The sequence below is a fragment of the Alnus glutinosa genome, chromosome 1 (genome assembly GCF_958979055.1).
Source record: "Alnus glutinosa chromosome 1, dhAlnGlut1.1, whole genome shotgun sequence".
In the NCBI taxonomy this organism is placed as follows: domain Eukaryota; kingdom Viridiplantae; phylum Streptophyta; class Magnoliopsida; order Fagales; family Betulaceae; genus Alnus; species Alnus glutinosa.
In genome coordinates, this window is record NC_084886.1 from 47,177 (window position 1) to 68,471 (window position 21,295).

The window sequence follows — 21,295 nt, forward strand, 5'->3', positions numbered from 1 at the left end:
TAATTTTGTCGGTGGGAATCACAGGTGGGGGTTTCTTGACAGTCTCAATTTAACTTGTAAGATTATTGGAAGATGGGCAACGGCCTGCGAAATCAGCAATTCTCATTTTTAGTTACGGAAATAACTTCAATTGAGATGGTGTGAAATTCATCTTTTGAATAAGCACTTGAAAACGTCTTGCGTGAGAAAAACAGGACGTATGATAAAATAACAAGATCAAAGATCTTGAATATGATCAAAGAAAAACAGGACGTATGATTAAGTACTTGAATGTGCCATCGGTGGCTAAAATAACAAGATCAAAGATCTTTCAAGTAATGCGTCCCATGATACATGAGGTATTAACCAGGGTATTACGCTAGTGATATACAGAGACCAACAGAGCATACTGAACTGCGTGACCCTTCATGTAACCACCGGCATGGAGCCCATTGAAAACGCAGAAAATACCTGTTTTCAGCATGCGGCTATAATGTGAAACTTCATACGGCCCTCTTTTAAGTATTTATAGTGCAAATCAACACCTGAGCTAACAAGGGGAATTAATGGGATAGTCGATTTATGTTTCTTCTCAGCCACAACTGGTAAGCAGTCATATGGAAGGAATCAAAGCCCCTTGGTGTTTTATGCCAACAAAAATGTTTCCGAACTTGGCACAGATTACGGAACATATTTAGGTACTTTCGCGTTGTTATTGACAGCAGTTTCTTTTTGGTGAGAGCTATCTCTCCTTGGTTGATGATAACCGCAAACTTGCTCCAGTTCAAAACATTAGCAAATGGAAGCTCATAGTAGTTTGAAATAATAACAGGAATGCATCCATAATGTATAGCATCACTTACCCTAGCAGTGTTCACCTCATAACCTTTAACATGGAGGCAATACTTGCTTCTCCTAAACCCTTCTTCATAAGGGAAAGGTGGACTCCCAGAGAAAACGTCCATATAAGAATCATTTCCCCATAAAGCTATCAGCTCTTGGCGAATACGAGAGTTTTGGATACGTCCAGAAAAGTAAACAAGTTTATGTCTGTATGTCAACAAACCAGCAGAAAATTGTTGGTCACAGCACGCAAAAAATACCTGTAGCAAATTGATCTAGAATTTGCAATGAATCTACAACCTGATATGCTTAAACAGGATTAGAAATTCATACTGCTACTAGAGGAGTTCTAATATCTATATGATTTTAATAATTTTGGATATAATCCAGTAAAACGTAGATCCGAGTCATCAGTCAGATAATTGAGTTGGTAGTGACCCCTATCCACAATTTGTACACCAACTGTAGGGAATTTAGTGTTGCGATTGACTGCTTGTTCTTGAATGGGTTTCCTGGGTACCCAAATCATTAAAATGGAGAGAAAGGGTTAATAGCCCTTTTAACAGCTAGGCTAGCCGGCATCCGCAAGGACACAAGTCACACAACAGTAAACCTCCCCTCAAATTACTGCACTTAAAAAGAAAACTAAACTTTCAAAAATTACTTAACCCCTTTCAACTCGCATTCCTTTATAAGTTACACCCTTTACTAGCAGGTGACATTAAAATATACTAAAAATGCCACACGTGACTTTTTTTTAAATGTAAACTATCCAAATTATTGCTAAAAACTATTAAATAAAAAATAAAAATAAAACTAAAAGGTGGTCAAACCACCTCAAGAGGTTGCGTAAGTAGTTCGGTCACCATCGAACTAGTCAAAGGGGTGGCCAACTGACACAAAGGCTGCCGGAGTGGTTTGGCTACCCTCAAACTCGTCAAAAAAGGTGGTCAAACCACTCCTTCATGACTGAGTTGGCCACCCTTTCATATTTTCCTTTTTCATTTTCATAATTTTTAGGGATACTTAGGTAGTTCAAGTAAAAAAAAAAAAAAACTCATTTCTGACATATTTTGTCCATTTTAACACCACATGCTAGCAAATGATGTAACTTGTAACAATATGGTAATTAGAGAGATTTAGTATCACTTTTTAAAATTTAGTGGCCTAAGTACCAATCCATCATCTTTTTGACACTTAGACTACCAAACTTAAAAAAGTAACACATGATTTCCTCCGACTACCAAACCGTTAAAAAGTACATCATCCAATAGCATCTAGCATTAAAATAAAGGGAAAATTTTTACACATGACTCGCACATGAATATTTTTACTTGAGCTATCTAAATTAACCCTAAAATTATTAAAAATAAATAAATAAATAAAAACAACTAAAAAACCCTTTGGGGTGGTTTGGCTACCCCATAACTAATTTAAGAGTGGTCAAACCATCCTTAAAGGTTAGAGAATGAGTCAACTACCACTAGATCATTTTTGAGAATAGTCAAACCACCCCTACGGCCATGAAGAGGGTGGTCAAACAATTCCCCGAAGCTAGGTAATTCGGTTCAAAGAGGGCCTAACCACTTTCGGCCGATAAAAGTTGTGTGCACATGAAGTTTTTATTTAAACTATCTAAATTGTCCTTAAAAATATTCAAAATAAAAACAATTGAAAAAAAAAAAGTCGTCAGCCACCCCAAGGGGTGGCCAAACCACTGCTCATGAGTAAGGTGGCTGGCCCACCCCTTTAAAAAAAAAAATCAATTATTTTTATTTTTTTAATAATTTTAGGGACAATTTAGATCGTTAAAAAAAAAAATAATAACTGGACTACATATTTTTTTGCGTAATCAGAAGTAATGAACAGAAAAGACAGAGTCCCCATTTTGTGATAATCGAAAAATTATCTTTGCACAACATTGTTGTCACATTGTTGACAACAATGTTGTGCACCAATCACTACTTGTGATAATCAGAAGAAGCTAAGCATAGTCGTGGCATGGCTGATGGTTTGAGTTGCCCATATAATGTAATGAACAGAAAAGACATAGTCCCAATGAAAGCAAGTAGAATATAGCAGTGAAAGAGTACCTCGCATCCGGGGGAGTAAGAGCTTTCTCATGTGGGCGAGGCCAAACCTGCGGGAAGCCCACGTCTTTGTGGGAAACATAGTATCTCTGGAAGTAGCTGGATGAGCAAGTTACCTGGATGGCATTGTTTTGCAAATCATAAAGCCTAGAGGCGGCCTCTCGACCAACGGAATGACAGTATACGTAGAAGTGGTCAGAACCGGCGGAGGAATTCCAGAATGTGAAATCACGGCGAACCTTGGTGGTGTATTGGGTGACAAATTCGGAGATGGATGCCTCGGAGTGGACACGAGGGTCATTCCGCAGAAGGTTGATGGAAAAGGGCAAGAAAAAGAGATGGGCTTCCTCTGGATGGCGCGTAATGAGGGAACTTCGAAGAAGAGCCACCTTAAACATGTGTTCGCTGAAGTAATTTCCTAGTCCTGCATGGAATGGGTTTGGGTGCGGAAGGAAGATGGGAGAGAATGGAGAAGACTGAGAATGGGACTGGTTCATGAAGGCATCAGAATAAACATAAATCTTAAAACTGCGCTTCATTTCCTGAAAATCTAGAGCAAAGAGTTGCCAGTTATGATAAGGACCCGATTCTATGTCTACCTTATTACCAATTGTCTTGGTTATTGAAGGTGGAGGTGCTGCATCTGCACTGCTAAAACTTGAGGGGAATGGGAATTGCGGTGGGGCTGGCTTTTCCTCTATAACGAATTTGCTGCTCCTTTCCGACGAATCAATATCAAACTTTAGGGTATTAATGTGGGCAGAGCCGCGGAAAAATGAGGCAATAGCAACCATCAATGCCGCCATCAGCGCTCCTAGGAGCAAGAGGCGTAGGTGGAGAGCGTGAGGACAAGAGGAAGGTTGTTTGTGCCTCCTCTCTACTTGTTCTGGAGAGACGAGCATATTGAAAACTGAGGATGCTTTCTTCAATCTTGCCCTCTTGCCCAGGTATCTACACCAAGTATTTACTACCCACTGTAAATTGTTGGAGTTTTCAATCCCAATTTCTTCACCGGTTCTACTTTGACTAGGAGTGGGTTACGTGTGCACAGTCACAAACAAACATAAATATTAATTATATTATATATATATATATATATTTGCTGGGAAAAAAAAAAAAAATGCGCTAGTAATTTTGCCGGAAGAGAGAAAGAAAAAAGATGCCCAGGGGCGAGAGAGTTAGACTGTCAGTCTGTCGCTAGATAGACATAATTTGGGCGGCAGAGAGAGAGGCAGTACTTTTTTTTATTTGAAATTTACTCCGCTCTGGTAGTCTGGGATGGCCGCTTGGCTAAGGACATCGCACCCCAATCCCCTACTATATGATTACGAAACAAATAAGCTAATTTTTCAATCTCAAAAAAGTCGCATCCACGGCTTGTCCGATAACCATCATCGGCGTCTTCACTTGGCGGTTAATTTTAGAAATCGTCGCTGCCGTACCAGAATCTATTGCAACTCTGACGATTCCATAAAGAAACAACAACCAGAATCAACTGGAATTCAACTTTACTCGGAGATTGAGAGGTCGTGCCCTTGCCCTTGCCCTCCCCCTCTTTGTTTTGTCTCTCTTACTCTGTGCGCTTATTTCATATACGATTATTCATATGTACGTTTCTATTTATGATTACCGTCGATTATTTTGATAGTCTGTTTACGTAATTCAACCAAATGGTCCGACCAAAAAGGGAAAAAAAAATAAAAAATAAAAAATAAAAGAAATAACATATGGACAGCACCTACGCACAAAATATAAGCAAGTTTAGGCTGATATCTATATGTAAGTCGCCAATTAATTCATGTCGAAAACGGGCTTTTCTGATCTATCCAACCGTTTGTGCATATCATAGCTATCTAGTAGTTGCATATATACGCATAACGTACATATGTATGGACGTAAACAGATATATTTCGTATCAGAAGTGCTAATTGGAAATAATCGTTTTTCTTTCTGTATTTGCAGATTACTTACTGAGACTGTAAAGCAATCACAAGATGCTTGGGGTGGTTCGAGTGAATGGAGGGAAGTTGAGGTGTTGTCTGATTTAGTTTTTGCAAAGTATCATATGGATTTTAGTTTGATTCATGTGTAGCAAATGGTAAACTGATTTTCATGTTAGCATTGGTGATACCTTGCTGAAAGAATTGCCAGTTATGAAAAATGGATGGTGATTATTACCTTATCCTTGTTTCGTTACGCCCATTCGCTTGTTTATTCTTGAAGCTAAATCTACCGGTTTTGCATAAGTTTCATTGTTTTATTGAATTAAAGAACACGTTATGTTGGAATGTTTGAATTGAATTGCGAACTCTATATGAATTTTTTTTTCTGTGCGCAAATGGATTTAGAAGATTTCCCATCTATACTATGCAATGCAAAAACAGACTACAACAATATCAATTCCTTTCTATTCAAAGATTGTGCTATAATCAGTTCAAGATGGGAACTTTGCCACAATCGTTGTCAGTTTCTTTGTCTCAAAAAGAGTTCGTCTCAATTGAATCAAATTGAGTTTGGTTGAGTTGAAATTTAAAGAGTTAATGCATCTTGAATATCATATATGGAAACGCTTGTAATGACTCTGATGTGATCATAATTATTTGGTATTTATAGTCCAATAAGGAATAAATCTCTAATAAAGAGTTTGATTCCGATTCTTCTTAGTAGAGTTAAGAGTCCTAGTTTAGAATTAATAAAGTCAGTCTTAATCCCAGTCAGTCAGTTAGATAGCTTAAGAGTCGTATTTTGATTACTAGTTATTTTTGTAATCGATCAATATTGCTTTTCTATTTAAAGGGAGATTATTAATGAAGAAGTATGCATGACGATTATTATTTGGTATAATACATTTATTGTGTTTAGGAGATCACGGCTCTCTCGAAGTAGCCTGTAGAGTGCGCAAAGAGTTTTTATGGAACAATGAAATAAAAATGGAAAGTTGACTAAGGCTTTTGCTGAATAGTACTGGATATTGAATAAAAGAGCATTTAGAGAAGCTCGATCTCCTGGATACAAGCAAGGACTATAGGATTTCTTTCTTACCTCACTGACTACTGACGCCTACTATTTATAGGCTTACCATTCGGGTACTAGTTCGAACCGAATGGCCAGTTCATATATTCCCTTACCTGCAAATATTTCCCTCGAGCAAGTAATTGTGTAACAGAACTTCAGTTCTGTTAAGAATTCAACAGAGAAAAGGAAGAAATTTCAATGTAAAAGAAGAAGAATTGATGAGAAAGATAGGAATTTTATTGAAAGAAATGGCCTATTCGAGAAGGCTATTCTCCTCCCTTGGCATTCGAGGTGCCAAGAACCTCCAAAGTTCACTAGGAACGAATTACAAACAGAATACCTTCCCTCTACATCTTTCCCTCTCTTTTGTATAAGTAAAGAAACAACTAACATAACTTCTAAAACGACTAACTGCTTACAACCGCCTCTCAGCTGTCAACCCGCAACAGTTTCACCACTTGTGATGATCTACTTCTCGAGCTAACTTCCACATGTTAACACTACTTACAGCCACGTATACCTCTAAGACTGGTCTATCACAATACTCCCCTCTTTTAAAGCACCTTGCCCACAAGGTGCGTGTAGGCTTGAGTTAACTTATGAAAATCCTCCCAAGTAGCATCTTCCGGAGTCTGTCCAATCCAATGCACCAACAATTCAGTGAAAGCCCTGTTGTTCAAAGGCCTTGATCGGCGATCCAAAATAGCCATAGGCTCTGGTTGAATAATTCCCTCCAAATTGACAGGCAGTAGCACAGGTATAGGAGAGGTATTAACTCCCAACATAGGCTTAAGCTGAGAGATATGGAATACAGGATGTATTCTAGAAGTGGCAGGCAAATCCAACTCATATGCTACAGCTCCTACTCTTCTTAAGACTGTAAAAGGCCCATAGAACCTCAGAGCTAACTTCAAACTCGTCTAGTGGCTACTGAGGTTTGTCGATAGGGCTGAAGCCTCAAAAAAACCTGTTGATTCACCTCCAAAGTCCTCTCACTTCGTCTCAGGTCAGCAAATTTCTTCATCCTTTGCTGAGCTTGCTGTATATTCTGCTGCAACAAGGCCAAAATCTATTCTCTGGTGCGAAGTAACTCATCAACTGCAGCCACGCTCGTAGTACCAGGAACATAGGACAGAAGTTTTGGAGGAGGCTGGCCATAGACTGCCTCATAAGTAGTCATTTTGATAGAAGAGTGCCATGTTGTATTATACCAAAATTCTGCCCAAGGTAACCACAGCAGCCACTGTTTAAACCTGTCCTGAGTAAAGCAACGGAGATAATTCTCCAGACACTTATTAACCACTTCCGATTGACCATCTGTTTGAGGATGATAACTGGAACTCATCTTCAAAGTTGTACCCTGTTGCTTAAACAATTCCTTCCAAAAATGACTTGTAAAAGTCAGATCCCTATCAGATACAATGGAGGTGGGCAGCCCATGTAACTTAAGGATATTAGCAATGAATAACTGAGCTACTTTCACTGCTGTAGAAGGATGAGCTAAAGATATAAAATGGGCATACTTGGATAATCTATCCACTACTACCAAAATCACCAAATGGCCATTTGAAAGGGGTAAACCCTCAACAAAATCAAGAGAAATATCCGACCAAATCCGATTAGAAATTGGAAGAGGTTGCAGCAAAACAGCAGGAGAAGTATTCTTCTGTTTGTTTTGCTGACAAACAAGGCATTCCCGAATGAATTTCTTAGTACTCTGCTTCATACCACGCCAATAAAAATCTCTTCGGGCCCTCTGCATGGTCCTCTCATAGCTCAAATGACCTGCAGCTAGATCACAATGCACATACTGTAGAACCTATTGCTGCAACTGAAGAGCTCCTCCAATATGGATTCTGTTTTTGTATAATAACAGACCCTGCCTCATAGAATACTTTTGATGGTCCAGCTTATTAGAATTCCACTACTGAATCAATTTCATAAGGTCTGGATCATCATGATATTGAAATTTTAAATTCTCCATCCAATCAGCAACTGGAAGTGAAACGGAAGATAATGCAGCTTTATTCTCCCAACCTTCCCTTCTAGACAAAGCATTCGCGACCTTGTTATCCACCCCTTTTTTGTACTCCACTCGAAAATCAAATCCCAGCAACTTAGTTAACTATTTCTGCTGAAAAGAAGTGCCCACTTTCTGCTCTAGAAGGTATTTCAAACTCTGTTGATCAGTCTTCACAACAAAAGGCTGGCCTAAAAGGTAAGGTCTCCACTTTTGCACTGCAGTGACAAGAGCAAATAACTCCTTTTCGTATGTGGACATATGCAAAGCTCTACCTTTCAAGGCTTTACTTAAAAATGCACTAGGCCAGTTACTTTGCATCAACACAGCTCCTATCCCCAATCCACTAGCGTCACATTCAATGAGAAAAGGTTTCTCAAAGTCTGGTAAAGCTAAAACAGAAGCTTGACTTACTGCTGCCTTCAACTTTAGAAAGGCTTCTTTAGCTTCCGGAGAGCAACTAAATGCATTTTTCTTGAACATGGAAGTAAGAGGAGCAGCAATAGATCCATAAGCATGGATAAACTTACAATAATGTCCTGTCAAGCCCAAAAACCCCCTCAAAGCTTTGATAGTGGTAGGAAATGGCCAATCCCCCATAGCTTTTATCTTTCTTGGATCAGCAGAAACACCATCTGCAGAAATAATATGGCCTAAATATTCCACCTCTGTGCAGCCAAACCGACGTTTGGATCTTTTTGCAAAAAACTGATTAGTCCTCAGGATATCAAGAGTGATCCTAAGATGTTCTTTATGACTTTCTGGAGATGAACTAAATACCAGAATGTCATCAAAGAAAACTAATATAAACCGGCGGAGATAAGGTCTGAAAACGTGGTTCATCAAACTCTGAAAAGTTGCAGGAGCATTCGTTAAACCAAAAGGCATCACTAAAAATTCATGGTGACCCTCATGAGTACGAAATGCAGTCTTAGGAATATCTTGTTCAACCACCCCAATCTGGTGGTATCTAAACCTCAAATCCAGCTTACTGAAAATCTTCGTGCCACAGAGTTCATCCAGCAACTCGTCAACCACAGATATTGGGAACTTGTCTTTCACCGTGACATTATTCAAGGACCTATAGTCCATGCACATCCGCCATGTGCTGTCAGCTTTCCGAACTAAAAGCACAGGTGAAGAAAACGGGCTAGTGCTGTGGCGAATAACACCAGAACCCAACAAGTCTTTCACAATTTTTTCGATTTCTCCCTTTTGGTAAAAAGGATAACGATAAGGCCGAACTGACGCAGGACCAGCACCTTCTACTAGTGGAATAGCATGATCATGGCTTCTGCGAGGAGGAAGATCCTTAGGTTCTGCAAAGACATCTTGATACTCTAGAAGCAAACTATCCAGTAGGGTGTCACGTGAACCTTTTTGTAACTCATTGGACATAACCTCAGTATGCGCCAGTAGCTGTAACAAAACCCCCTTATGTCTCTTGTTAGAGAATTTGAACCCAGCTGCATCTTCGAAACTCAACTGTGGCCCTTGTAACAACCCTTGCAGCATATATTCACCCTGGCCAAACTGAAACTTCATGATGAGCTGCTGAAAATCCCAGAGAATAGGACCTAAAACTCTCAACCATTGAATGCCATGGACAATATCACATCCGGCTAAAGGACATAAAACTCAATCTGGAAAAGAGCTTTCTGAATTTTTAAAGGCAAAGCCTTGCTTCTGCCAGGGCTTAAAACTTCCTGACCATTTGCTACCTTCACCTTATTGGTCCTGCCATGCTGCACCTGAATACCTAATATTTTTGCCAGATGGGCATCCACCAAATTATGGGTGCTTCCCAAGTCTATAAGAATGACAACCTAATGTCCCTTCAAAACTCCTAGCAACCGCATAGTTCTAGGATTAGGAGTGCCGGTAATTGCATTAAGATAAATCTCAGGGGAATCCTCAACCCTACAATCCTCAAATTCTTCTACCATATCCTCCTCGGCAACTACCTCTACCTCCTCAATCATAAAGAGTTTTGGAGCTGCACAAACGTGCCCTCTAGTCCATTTAGAGTCACAAGAATAACACAAATCCTTCTTCCTTCGTTCATCCATTTGAGCCTTAGTTATTTTCTGGACAGGAACTAGTGCTCTATCTGAGTTACCAGCACTACTTTTCTGAAAAGAAGAACTAGGCTGAAACTGCTGGGAACTATGCTGCACTTGATTTTTATTAGCAACAAAACCAACTCCCTTATTACCCCCTACTGTAAATTCAGCAGAACCTCCAACCTTGTTACACCTAAATTGATTTGAAATCCAAGGTCGAATGCCTTTATTATTATTCAGGATATTCTCTTCCTGAATTTTCGCTAAAGAATACGCTTCTACCAGAGTCTTAGGATTAAACATCCTAACAAGAAAGCGAATTTCAGGCTTAAGACCCCCAAAAAAACAGCTCAATTTATGGTGTTCAGGCAAATCATGTACCCTATTAGCCAAAACTTCAAATTGACTCTTATACTCTTCTAACACCCCTGATTGATGGAGCTGAGACGGAGTTTCCATAGGGTCATCATAGGATCCGTTTCCAAAACGAACTCTAATAGCCTTTGTAAACTCAATCCAACTATTGAGATTATTAGTACTACGAAGTTCTTGAAACCAAATCAGAGCTTTACCTTACATGTGAAAGGCTGCAAGATTGAACTTCTGATGATCGGGCATAGCATAGTTCTCAAAAAATTAGGTTGCTTTATAACACCACCCATCTGGATCTTCACCGTCAAATCTCGAAAAATCCAACTTTAGAGATCGCGGCCTGATAGAGTCACCCTCCGAACCAAATTGATCGCCAATATTGGTGTAAGAAGTACCCACAGACTGATCCTTATGATTCTTATTTTTTGTCACCCCGTTCAGCATCTCCTGCATCTTTTTCAACAACCGCTCCTGAAGTTACTGATTCTACTCCTGGAGCCTCTCCTCCATCGAAGCAACTGCTACCTGCATACTGGCCATGGCTCGCTGAAGCTCAAGAACATTCGGTTCGTTATCTGCCATCGAACGTGTTCTCATGAATTAAAAAGACGAATCAAAGAAGAAAAGGAAGAATAGAAAGAATTGTGGCTTTGATACAACTTGTAACAGAACTGAAGTTTTGTTAAGAATTCAACAGAGAAAATGAAGAAATTTCAAGGTAAAAGAAGAAGAATTGAAGAGAAAGATAGGAATTTTATTGAAAGAAATGGCATGTTCGAGAAGGCTACTCTCCTCCCTTGGCATTCGAGGTGCCAAGAACCTCCAAAGTTCACTAGGAACGAATTATAAACAGAATACCTTCCCTCTACATCTTTCCCTCTCTTTTGTACAAGTAAAGAAACAACTAACATAACTACTAAAATGATTAACTGCTTACAACCGCCTCTCAGCTGTCAACCTGCAACAGCTTCACCATGTGTGATGATCTACTTCTCGAGCTAACTTCCACATGTTAACACTACTTACAGCCACGTATACCTCTAAGACTGGTCTGTCACAATACTCCCCTCTTTTAAAGCACCTTGCCCACAAGGTGCGGGTAGGCTTGAGTTAACTTGTGAAAAACCTCCCAAGTAGCATCTTCCGGAGTCTATCCAGTCCAATGCACCAACACTTCAGTGAAAGCCCTGTTGTTCAAAGGCCTTGATCGGCGATCCAAAATAGCCATAGGCTCTGGTTGAATAAAGGAAAGCAAAACGACAACCACGACCATAAAAATCGAGAAACCATGAGAGGAAGGCAACCCCTCAATAAAATCCATCGAGATATTCGACCATACTCAACTGGGGATGGGGAGAGGTTGCAGGAGGCCCGGGGGATGGATGGTATCCAGTTTGGATACCTGACAAACAGCACACTCCCTGACAAACTTTTTGATGTCCTGATGCATACCTTTCCAAATAAAATCAATCTTAGCACATTGCAAAGTCTTGTGATAGCCGGAATGGCCTGCTGTGGGGTTTGAGTGAATGAACTCCAGAACTTGGAGTTGGAAGGGAGAATGCTTGATCAACCACAAGCAACCCTTCTTAAGCAACAGCCCCCGTTGCAAGGAAAAACCCTTTGAACCAGGTTGATTTTGCTGGAGGGTCAGCAAAATGGACTGAGTCTCCGGGTCATGAGCATAGGATGCCGTTAAATCCGCAACCCAAGTAGGGGTCGAAAAGGAAATGAGGGAGATGGAGAGCTCAGTAGAGGTAGAAAAAGTATCAAATTGCCGAGATAAGGCGTCGGCAACCTTGTTCTCAGTGCCCTTTTATACTCGATAATGAAGTCATACCCCATGAGCTTTGAGATCCATCATTGCTGAGGGACAGTGGCAGCCCTCTGCTCCAAAAGGTACTTCAAAGCCTGCTGATCGGTTCGGGCTTTGAAGGGGCGGCCCAACAAGTATGGACGCCACTTCTGTACTGTTGAAACAAGGGAGAGGAGCTCTTTGTCGTAGGTGGAAAGCAACAAGGCTCGACCCTTCAGAGCTTGGCTAAAGAAAGCAATGGGGTGCCCGTCTTGCATCAACACGGCCCCTAGGCCCAAGCCACTGTCGTCGCATTCAATGACAAGTCCTGAGTGAAATCAAGAAGGCGCAATACCGAAGGGCTTGTAACGGCAGCTTTGAGTCTAGTAAAAGCCTCGGTAGCAGATGGCGTCTAAGAGAAAGTATTCTTCTGCAAAATAGCAGTCAAGGGGGCGGCAAGAGTATCGTAGCCTTGAATAAATTTCTAGTAATAACCGGTGAGGCCCAAGAATCCCCGTAAGGATTTAATGTTGTGAGGAACCAGCCAATTACCCATGGAAGCTAGCTTGGATGGATCAGCTCATACCCCATGGCAAGAAATGAGATGACCGAGATATTCAATCTCCGGAACACCGAACTGGCATTTGGAACGTTTAGCGTAAAGCTGATTGGACTGAAGGACCTCCAAGACCTGCAGTAAGTGAAGCAAATGGTCAGATAAATTGTTGCTGTAAACAAAAATGTCGTCAAAGAATACCAGCACAAATCGACAAAGAAACAGTCGAAAAAGATCATTCATAAGCCCCTGAAAAGTGGAAGGTGCGTTCGTCAATTCGAAGGGCATTACGAGGAATTCGTAATGACCTTCGTGGGTGCAGAAGGCAATCTTTTGCACATCTTCAAGACGAACACGGATCTGGTGGTACCCAGATCGGAGGTCCAACTTTGAGAAAATATGAGCACCAAACAATTCGTCGAGGAGCTCGTCAATTACAGGTATCGGGTACTTATCCTTCACAATAGCTTAGTTCAAAGCCCTGTAGTCGACACATAATCGCCAACTCCCATCAGCTTTCCAAACAATTAAGATCGGAGATAGTAAAAGGGGCTAAGACTCGGCTGGATGACCCCAAAATCCAGAAGTTCCTTCACAATCTTCTCGATTTCTGTTTTCTGAAAATACGGATATCGATAAGGCCGAACACTGGCGGGTTGAGTGTCATGAAGTATAATCTGATGGTCATGGGACCTGGGAGGTGGCAGACCTTTAGGCTCGGCAAAAATGGACCCAAAGGACCGCAGAAGACCCTAGAGGGGTGCGGCCATAGAGGCAGGAGCCAAACCAAGAGTGGATGGGGGGACCCAGTTGAAGGAAAAAAACCCTTGTTGCCCAAAGGGAAAGATCGAAGGAAGCAAGTGCCATCCTCCAAAGTAAAACCTGAGGGAGTCAACCCTTGAAGAAGCATTCGAGTGGACCCTTGACCAAACACCATGGTCAATGACTGGAAGTCCCACAAGACAGGACCCAAGGTGCGCAACCAATCAACACCTAAAACCACGTCACAGCCACCCAATGGAAGGAGGTAAAAATCCATGGTAAATAGCTAACCCTGGAGTTTAAGAGAAACCGCAGAACAGAGGCCTTCACTCAACACAGTCGCACCATTAGCCACCCTGACCTACAACTGAACACCCGAATTAACCCGCAAGGGAACTTTGCTCAACACAACCGGGTCAAGGAAATTATGGGTACTGCCGGTATCCAAAAGGACCACCACCTTGTGTGTTCGAAGCATCCCAAACAGGTGCATGGTTTTGGGATTAATAGAACCAGCAATTGCATGCAGAGAGATCTCCGGATCCGGAACCTCAATGACAATAGGATCAACTTGAGGATCGCCACCATCCACCGAATCATCACAGAAAACCTCCTCCAATTTCTCATCCAAAAAAACATCACAACCATGCATGAGAAAAAGCTTCGGGGACTTACATTTGTGGGCTGGATTCCACTTCTCATCACACTTATAGCAAAGTCCCTTATCCCGGCATCCCTTCATCTGAGCAGGAGATAATTTCTGAATTGGGACGATAGAAGGGGACCGTTGCAAGGGCAGTGAAGAGGATGGGGAGGAGGAAGAACCCCCAAGGGCAGTCCAAGGTAGCTGTTTACAGTAAGAGTAAGATGGGGATGGGGAGCGAAGAGAACGGCAGGTGCTGAGGATATATTCCTCCTGGAGTTTGGCGAGACCAAAAGCAGGTGCCAAGGTGATGGGATTCAACATCCGAAGAGGAAGACGGATGTCGTTTTCAACCCGCTGAGGAAATAACTCAGTCGATTCTTATCTGAGATACCACGGAGATTATTTGAAAGAGATTCGAACTGGGTGGTATACTCAGTCACAATAGCCGTCTGTCGGAGTTTCATAAGCGACTCCATAGGGTCGTCGTAGACGGGGCCAAAGCGAGTGAGAAGGGCTTGTAAAAAAGCCTCCCATGTCGAAAACTGACCCGCTTCATCGGCGTCTTGAAACCAGACCAACGCCTTGCCCTCCATGTGGAAGGAAGCCATGCGAACGCGTTGATACAGGGGCGTCTGGTAATAGTTGAAGAATGCATTGAAGGTCCTCCTCATCCCGAACCAGGCGACGAGCCTCCCGGTCATCACATTCATCCCGTCATTTTTTGACAGCGGTCGTCAAAACCGTCGAAGGGTGGATTTTCCGGGGTTGGACGGTTAGTGAGCAGGGTGCCGAGCATGTCGGTGACCTCCGTGAGCTGGGTCTAGATAGAGGTATTGTGAGTGTGTTGGCGGGTAATGGCATCTTGACATTCCTTAACTGAGTCGGCAAGCTGGTGGAGACGGGTTCTGTCGGCCACTGCAAATGAAGGTAGCAGGAAGAAGAACCAAAATGGCTCTGATACCAAATGTAGAGTGCGCAAGGAGTTTTTATGGAATAATGAAAAAAAAAAGTTGACTAAGGCTTTTGCGGAATAGTACTGGATATTGGATAAAATAGCATTTAAAGAAGCTCGGTCTCCTGGATACAAGCAAGGACTATAGGATTTCTTTCTTACCTCACTGACTACTGACGTCTACTATTTATAGACTTACCATTCGGGTACTAGATCTAACCAAATGGCCAGCTCATATATTCCCTTACCTGCAGAATATTTCCCTCAAGCGAGTAAATGCAACAACCCAAAACAAACTAGCTGAAATAAAGGAAAGCAAAACGACAACCACCAAGGCTAAAACGCAGAGTTCTAGAATACTCTTCCACACCACTTCCAAAATACCCTCAAATCCCTAATTGCAATAAACAACCAAATCCCCAATTACTATAACCCTAAATTCCCAATTGCAATAACCCTAATTCCCCAATTGCCCAATTGAGTCCACAACACAGCCATTGGAGGTCACGGCTCTCTCGAAATTGCCATTGAAGGTTACGGCTCTCTCGAACGAGCTCGTCTATCATTTTCCTGTGTTTTTATTAGTTGATTCGCATAAATTGGTATCCGAGCCAGGCGCAATCACCAATCCATGACTGCCCAACAACAACGTTATGATAGAATCCTTGAGCTTCTACACGAGATACGCACTGTCGTGGAGCATATGACTATATGAGCGATGCGTGCCATCAATTTACCCAAAAAACCCAACCCAACGTGCCACCACGGTGCAACAACACACAACCGACAAATTTTAACCTTTTAAAACTCCCACCTCAACATGCTGCTACTGTCTCAAAAAAGAGGAAGAAACAAAAATCCATTAACGCCGGTGTCCTACCAAACCATCTTCGACTGGCCGCAGATCAGCCCACCCCAGCCGCAAATCCAGAAATCACCAGACCCAAGCTTCTAGACATGTTGTTAACCATCGCGCCGCTGCAAACTTCTCACTGGCAATTCTTCCACCGTCGCAAGCCACCCCGCACCCAATGGTTACTGCATCGCAGCTGAGCCGTCATGCTCTTAGAAATTTAAAAAAAAAAAAAAAAAAAAGAAGGGACATGTTTTTGCTTGGATCAGGAATAGAGGAAATAAAAGAAGAAGTTGGCCAAAGACTTAAAAGAGAAATAGCATATCGCCACCCACTGGCCACGTGATATGCATTATGTTCTCCAACATCTTTGTCTTTCCCATTGAGGGCACAATCGGGTATTTGGCTCCTTAATATTTTATGCATGGAATTGTTGATAAGAAAACCATGTCTTTGTGTTTGGGGTTTTATCGCTAGAGCTCATAAGTGGTTAGTCACCATCCTGTTGAGTGAAGCCGGCAAAGCCTTGGTTGAGTTTTTAATATTGCTATTTTCATAATTGTTAAGTGATATTTTTAGAAGGGTTTTAAGGGATTTCAAGAGTAGTTTTTAGACTTTTTCCTTTGGGGCAAGGAAATTGTTAGGGGAAGGGAATGATGTGATCATAATTATTTGATATTTAGAGTCCAATAAGAAATAAATCTCTAATAAAGAGTTTGATTCTGATTCTTTTTAGTAGAGTTAGAGTCCTAGTTTAGAAATCGGTCTTAATCCTAGTCAGTCAATTAGAAAGTTTAAGAGCCCTATTTTGAGTACTAGTTATCTTTGTAACCGGTCAATATTGCTCATCTATGTAAAGGGGGATTACTAATGAAGAAGTATGCATGATGATTATTGTTTGGAATAATACAGTTTACTATGTTTAAGAGATCACGACTTTCTCAAAATAGTCATTGGAGGTCACGGCTCCATCAAACAAGCCCATCTATCATTTTGCTATGTTATGTATTAGTTGGTTCACATCAATTTTCTTTTTCTTTTTCTTTTTCTTTCTGGAGTAATGCTAGAAGTCTCTCTTGTATCCCCCCAATAATGAAGTGGCTTTTAAAATCATCACTGGACTTGTGATTGATCACTATTAAATTTTGATAATATAGTAATTTTAAAAGCAATCTCATTTTTGAAGTGACTTAAGAGGAACTTCTAGAATTACTCATCTTTCTGTAGTACAAACTCTAGGACCAATAGTGTAGCATATATTTGATACCAGCTCAAATAAGCAGTTTTGTTTTCTCCTTTCTTATATCCTTTTCTGAAGAGATAGTCACTGTTGCATTATTAAAGATCTGCCATTGTTTTATCTCAGGGAGCATGGGTTCTCAAACCAAGAAGCTCAAAACCTAAGTCAGTCGTACATTTTGTTGGCGGCATATTTGTTGGAGCTGCTCCTCAGCTTACTTACCGTTTGTTCCTTGAGCGCCTTTCAGAAAAGTGAGTCATGATATTTGGACACTAAAAATATAATGAAACGCTTTGGTCAGCATCATGTGCTTTGAAAGATTTTGTGGTGCTGCTGCATGCAGATATTTTTTTTTTTTTTTTAAGTTTTATATTTATTCTATGATAGATTATCTAAAATTTTATATTTCGTGAGATGAAAATTCGATACCATGCTGGAATCTCTCTCTTAGGCTCACAACTTTTACAGTCTACTCATATAGCGCCCTTTTTTTCTGGGTTATCTGTGGATTCTTGTAGAATGTCTATTAATCAAAAAGCCTCTTTTTGTGATGTAGGGGCATATTGGTGATTGCAACTCCATATGCTAGTGGATTTGATCACTTCTTTATTGCAGATGAGGTCCAGTTCAAATTTGATAGGTGTTATCGGTTTCTACAAGAAACAGTGAGTTTTAATTGTTATTTGCAGAACTAGTATTTCTTTAAGTTGCATTTAAAAAGAAAGAAGAAAAGAAAATCCTAATGCCTGAATTTTGCAGATACAAGATCTCCCTACTTTTGGTATTGGACATTCTTTGGGATCTGTCATCCACCTTTTGATTGGTATTACAAAATCTTCCTCTTTGCTTCTAAGGGTACAAATGGTTTGGTCGCAGCAATTCATAAGATTGGTTACTTAATTGTTGATCAGGATCAAGATATGCTGTTCAAAGAAGTGGCAATGTATTAATGGCATTCAACAACAAGGTATTTGACCTCTGAATTCTTAAGTATGCATGTCTAAGAAGAGGAAAGAGGTGTGATGTTTAGAGGCAAACTTCTCCCTTTGGACCAACAAAAAGGTTCACCTGACAAATGATGTAATTTGGAGAGAAAATTTAGAGAGCAGCATATCTAAACAAGATGTGACTACTTTTAGAAGAGAAAGGTTGAGACAACCTTCCTCTTCCCCTTCATTTTCTTTACTTTTCCTACATAGACAAGTTGACCATGGTCAAGACTAGATTCTTGTCTCTTTTCTTTTTCCTCTTCAATTCTCTTTTTTTGGCAGTAAACCAGTTGAATTCTACAAATCTTACCTTTTCTAGACTGCTGTTCACGACAGATATAAATCACTTGAAACTGATGAAAATTTCTCTGTTGATTTCACAGGAGGCAAGCTTAGCTATCCCTTTGTTCTCACCTGTTCTTGTCCCAATGGCCCAAAGCATTGGACCACTTTTATCACAAATTGCATCATCACCAACAATCCGTCTTGGGGTGAGTATCCAAGTCCCAACATCACTTTGTAATTTATCTGAAGTATTATTTTCAAAGCAAGCTTCTTACGGCTTGCATTTCAGTTCTATTATTATCATCATCTCTTCACATATAGGAAAATACAGCATATCCATTCTTATTAAATGTAAGGAAGGAGACCTTAAGCATCATTACATTATTGAGGTACAAGTTCAAGTGTAGGAAAATTTAAATATGGTTAGATTCTTGAGACACTTTCTTCTCTGATTTGACTGTACTCCATTCTAGGTTAAGGTGCGTTTCTCATCTGTTTCTCTCTTTTCAAACACCATCCCTACTGTTCTTCGCTTTCCTCCTAGTATTCTTCTGCTTTATACAATTGGTAGCCTAACTTTCCAAGCTGCCATTTCTTCCTGTAGTCAACTCTTTGCGTCCTACCTCACTCAAATCCGTAGTTCTTTATAAAGTTTCTTCTGTTTTTAAAATTTTCTTTTTAACTTAAGTCCGAGGTGGCAGCACATATGGTAGATATGTTTATCCTTCGTCATAATTGAGTTTGGTCTACTTATATTTTACAATGGATGCTCATTGTAAATATATTTGGCTTTCCTATATGTCTGTGTGCATCTCTCTGTCTGTGCACATATTTGTGTATGTATGTTCTCTTAAGAAGTGTCTTTTGGCACTCCTAATAGCATATGAGAAAGACGTATAGGAATATGCGGAAGCGTCAACAGTTATTTCATTGTATGGCATTAATGATTCCTAGAAAGATGACTGATCTCATTTCTATGAATACTTGCAGGCAGAAATGACATTGAAGCAGTTAGAAAACCTTAGCCCCCCCATTATGAAGCAAGTTCTTCCTTTAGTTGAGCAACTTCCTCCCCTGTACATGGACTTAGTTAAGGGAAGAGAAGATTTTACTCCAAAACCTGAAGAAACTCGACGACTTGTATGTGAAACCATAAACCAGTAACACATTTCAGTTCAATTTTAGTTAGGTATTCATGAATGTCTGTTTGTATCCTTTATGATTGCATAGTTCTTGACCATTGGTTGACATGTAATTGATTTGTGAAAGAGCCTTCCTGAAGCTCTTCTAAGTCTTCAAGAACTAGAATAATTATTTATCCTTTTTAAATGGCGGTACAAAATTGTAGTGGCATACATGACAACTGTTCATGCCCCAATAGGCACCTATGGTAAATGATAGTAATTGTGCTTGATGTATGGCATGGTATGCGGTAGTAGTTATGACCTGGGTATGGCACTTATGTTATGGATATGTGCTTTGGATGGGCTGAGTTCTTGGGAAAACTTGTCATGACATGCTGCTATTTGCAGGGCATGTTAGCAGTAGTTTGGTTGGGAGGGTCTTTGAGATATTGAATATATTTCCAGAGCTTGCAAATTACATAAACTTGCAACTCCATTCTGCACTGCAAAATTCTTTTTGGAAACTTCTTTTTGGGTCGCCCTATATAATGATGTTTCACGTTTCTTCAGATAAAGTCATACTACGGCATTTCCAGGAATCTCCTCATAAAGTTCAAGGATGATTCAATTGATGAAACTTCAATGCTAGCACAGGTGCTTAGTTCAGATTCAGCCATCAGTTCAATGCTGGACATGTCTATACGCATGTTGCCTGGAGATCACGGGCTTCCTTTGCAACAGGTACGTCTTACCTAATATCTAGTTGCACGCACTTCCATGACTCTGAATTACACACTCAAGGAAATCTATTAGCTTGCATATTCAGAAAGAGACGAGCTACTTAAATTGTCTGTTGATTTTTTAGGCTCTCCCAGATGTCCCACCAGCAATGGCTGATGCAGTTAACCGTGGAAGCGAGCTTCTGACAAATCTGACTGTGGGGACACCATGGGAGACGGTAGCCAAAGAAGTGGGTAGCACCCTAGGTGTAGACTCGAGAATCCTTCGTGCAGAAATATCAAAGGACGTAGACCTGCTTGTAGATGCGATCACGTCTTGGATAGCTTCCAACACAGGTCCAAAACTTTTGAGGCCATGATGACTTTGCAAGACCTAGCAAAGAGCAAAGAAACAAATACTTTGTTCCGAGCCAAGTTTAGGGCAATTAAGGTGATAAAGAATCGCTATGGATTTATAGCCATAGTCTTGCGCATTTTTTTTCTTCTTCATCTTATGTCATATGGAATGTCCAACTTTGTCCAATGATAGGTGTAAACATGGATTCTACGCATCTGAAGTTACTGTACATGTATTTTCGCTGGTTGTGACAAAAACATACTGTATACTCTGTATATGCGTTATATATAGTTACCCTGGAACATTTTAGATAGCATCGGGTATATTTCCTGCGGAGTCAGATATAAATCTACAATGGTAGGAATAATGAGCTCATATCTCGTTCAGTCATTCCTACCATTTATGGCGTGGGTCTATTCCCGGTCAGGCTACAATCCTTCGGGCAGTCTTAGGCACATACACAGAGAAATATATGCATCAGGCCGTCCAATGCAAAGCGAATGGGAATATAGATCGCTTGAGGAAATCACCAGATATTCATGACATGTACCAGTAAGTGTTTGCTGCATTATCCGTCGATCTAAGAGGCAATTAGAAAGGACTATGGCAGAATGCGTCATTCTCTCTAAACAAA

The 21,295-nt window shown here is 40.7% G+C and overlaps 2 protein-coding genes across 4 annotated transcripts; one reads left to right on the top strand and one right to left on the bottom strand.

The window, feature by feature from the left end:
• Positions 1-253: 253 nt before the first annotated feature.
• Positions 254-3,888, bottom strand: LOC133858505 (probable glycosyltransferase At3g07620). Of its 2 annotated transcripts, XM_062293980.1 has the most exons (3): positions 3,520-3,888; positions 2,916-3,336; positions 254-1,029 (listed from the first exon to the last, which is right to left on the bottom strand). In XM_062293980.1, exons 1-3 carry the CDS (start codon positions 3,812-3,814, stop codon positions 543-545), a joined length of 1,203 nt encoding a protein of 400 aa, XP_062149964.1. In that variant the 5' UTR covers positions 3,815-3,888; the 3' UTR covers positions 254-542. The 2 variants fall into 2 exon arrangements, with proteins under 2 accessions (XP_062149964.1, XP_062149963.1); XM_062293979.1 differs by having other exon boundaries at positions 2,916-3,888.
• A 153-nt stretch (positions 3,889-4,041) lies between these two features.
• Positions 4,042-20,977, top strand: LOC133863336 (uncharacterized). 2 transcript variants are annotated; one of them, XM_062299283.1, is made up of 10 exons: positions 4,042-4,438; positions 4,875-4,944; positions 17,313-17,437; positions 17,743-17,851; positions 17,946-18,009; positions 18,098-18,153; positions 18,559-18,666; positions 19,451-19,600; positions 20,155-20,325; positions 20,450-20,977. In XM_062299283.1, the coding sequence occupies exons 1-10, from the start codon at positions 4,191-4,193 to the stop codon at positions 20,681-20,683; spliced, it is 1,335 nt and encodes a 444-aa protein (XP_062155267.1). In that variant the 5' UTR covers positions 4,042-4,190; the 3' UTR covers positions 20,684-20,977. The 2 variants fall into 2 exon arrangements, with proteins under 2 accessions (XP_062155267.1, XP_062155272.1); XM_062299288.1 differs by lacking the exon at positions 19,451-19,600.
• Positions 20,978-21,295: the final 318 nt, after the last annotated feature.

What these genes read in the sequence shown, in the direction of transcription:
- LOC133858505 (XM_062293979.1), bottom strand. Translation starts at nt 3,814, where the DNA reads ATGCTCGTCTCTCCAGAACAAGTAGAGAGGAGGCACAAACAACCTTCC. An exon ending in CTTACTCCCCCGGATGCGAG is followed by an intron (nt 1,030 to 2,915) that starts GTACTCTTTCAC and finishes GTTGACATACAG; the next exon opens with ACATAAACTTGTTTACTTTT.
- LOC133863336 (XM_062299283.1), top strand. Translation starts at nt 4,191, where the DNA reads ATGGCCGCTTGGCTAAGGACATCGCACCCCAATCCCCTACTATATGAT. An exon ending in GTGAATGGAGGGAAGTTGAG is followed by an intron (nt 4,945 to 17,312) that starts GTGTTGTCTGAT and finishes GTTTTATCTCAG; the next exon opens with GGAGCATGGGTTCTCAAACC. An exon ending in CTGAAGAAACTCGACGACTT is followed by an intron (nt 19,601 to 20,154) that starts GTATGTGAAACC and finishes ACGTTTCTTCAG; the next exon opens with ATAAAGTCATACTACGGCAT.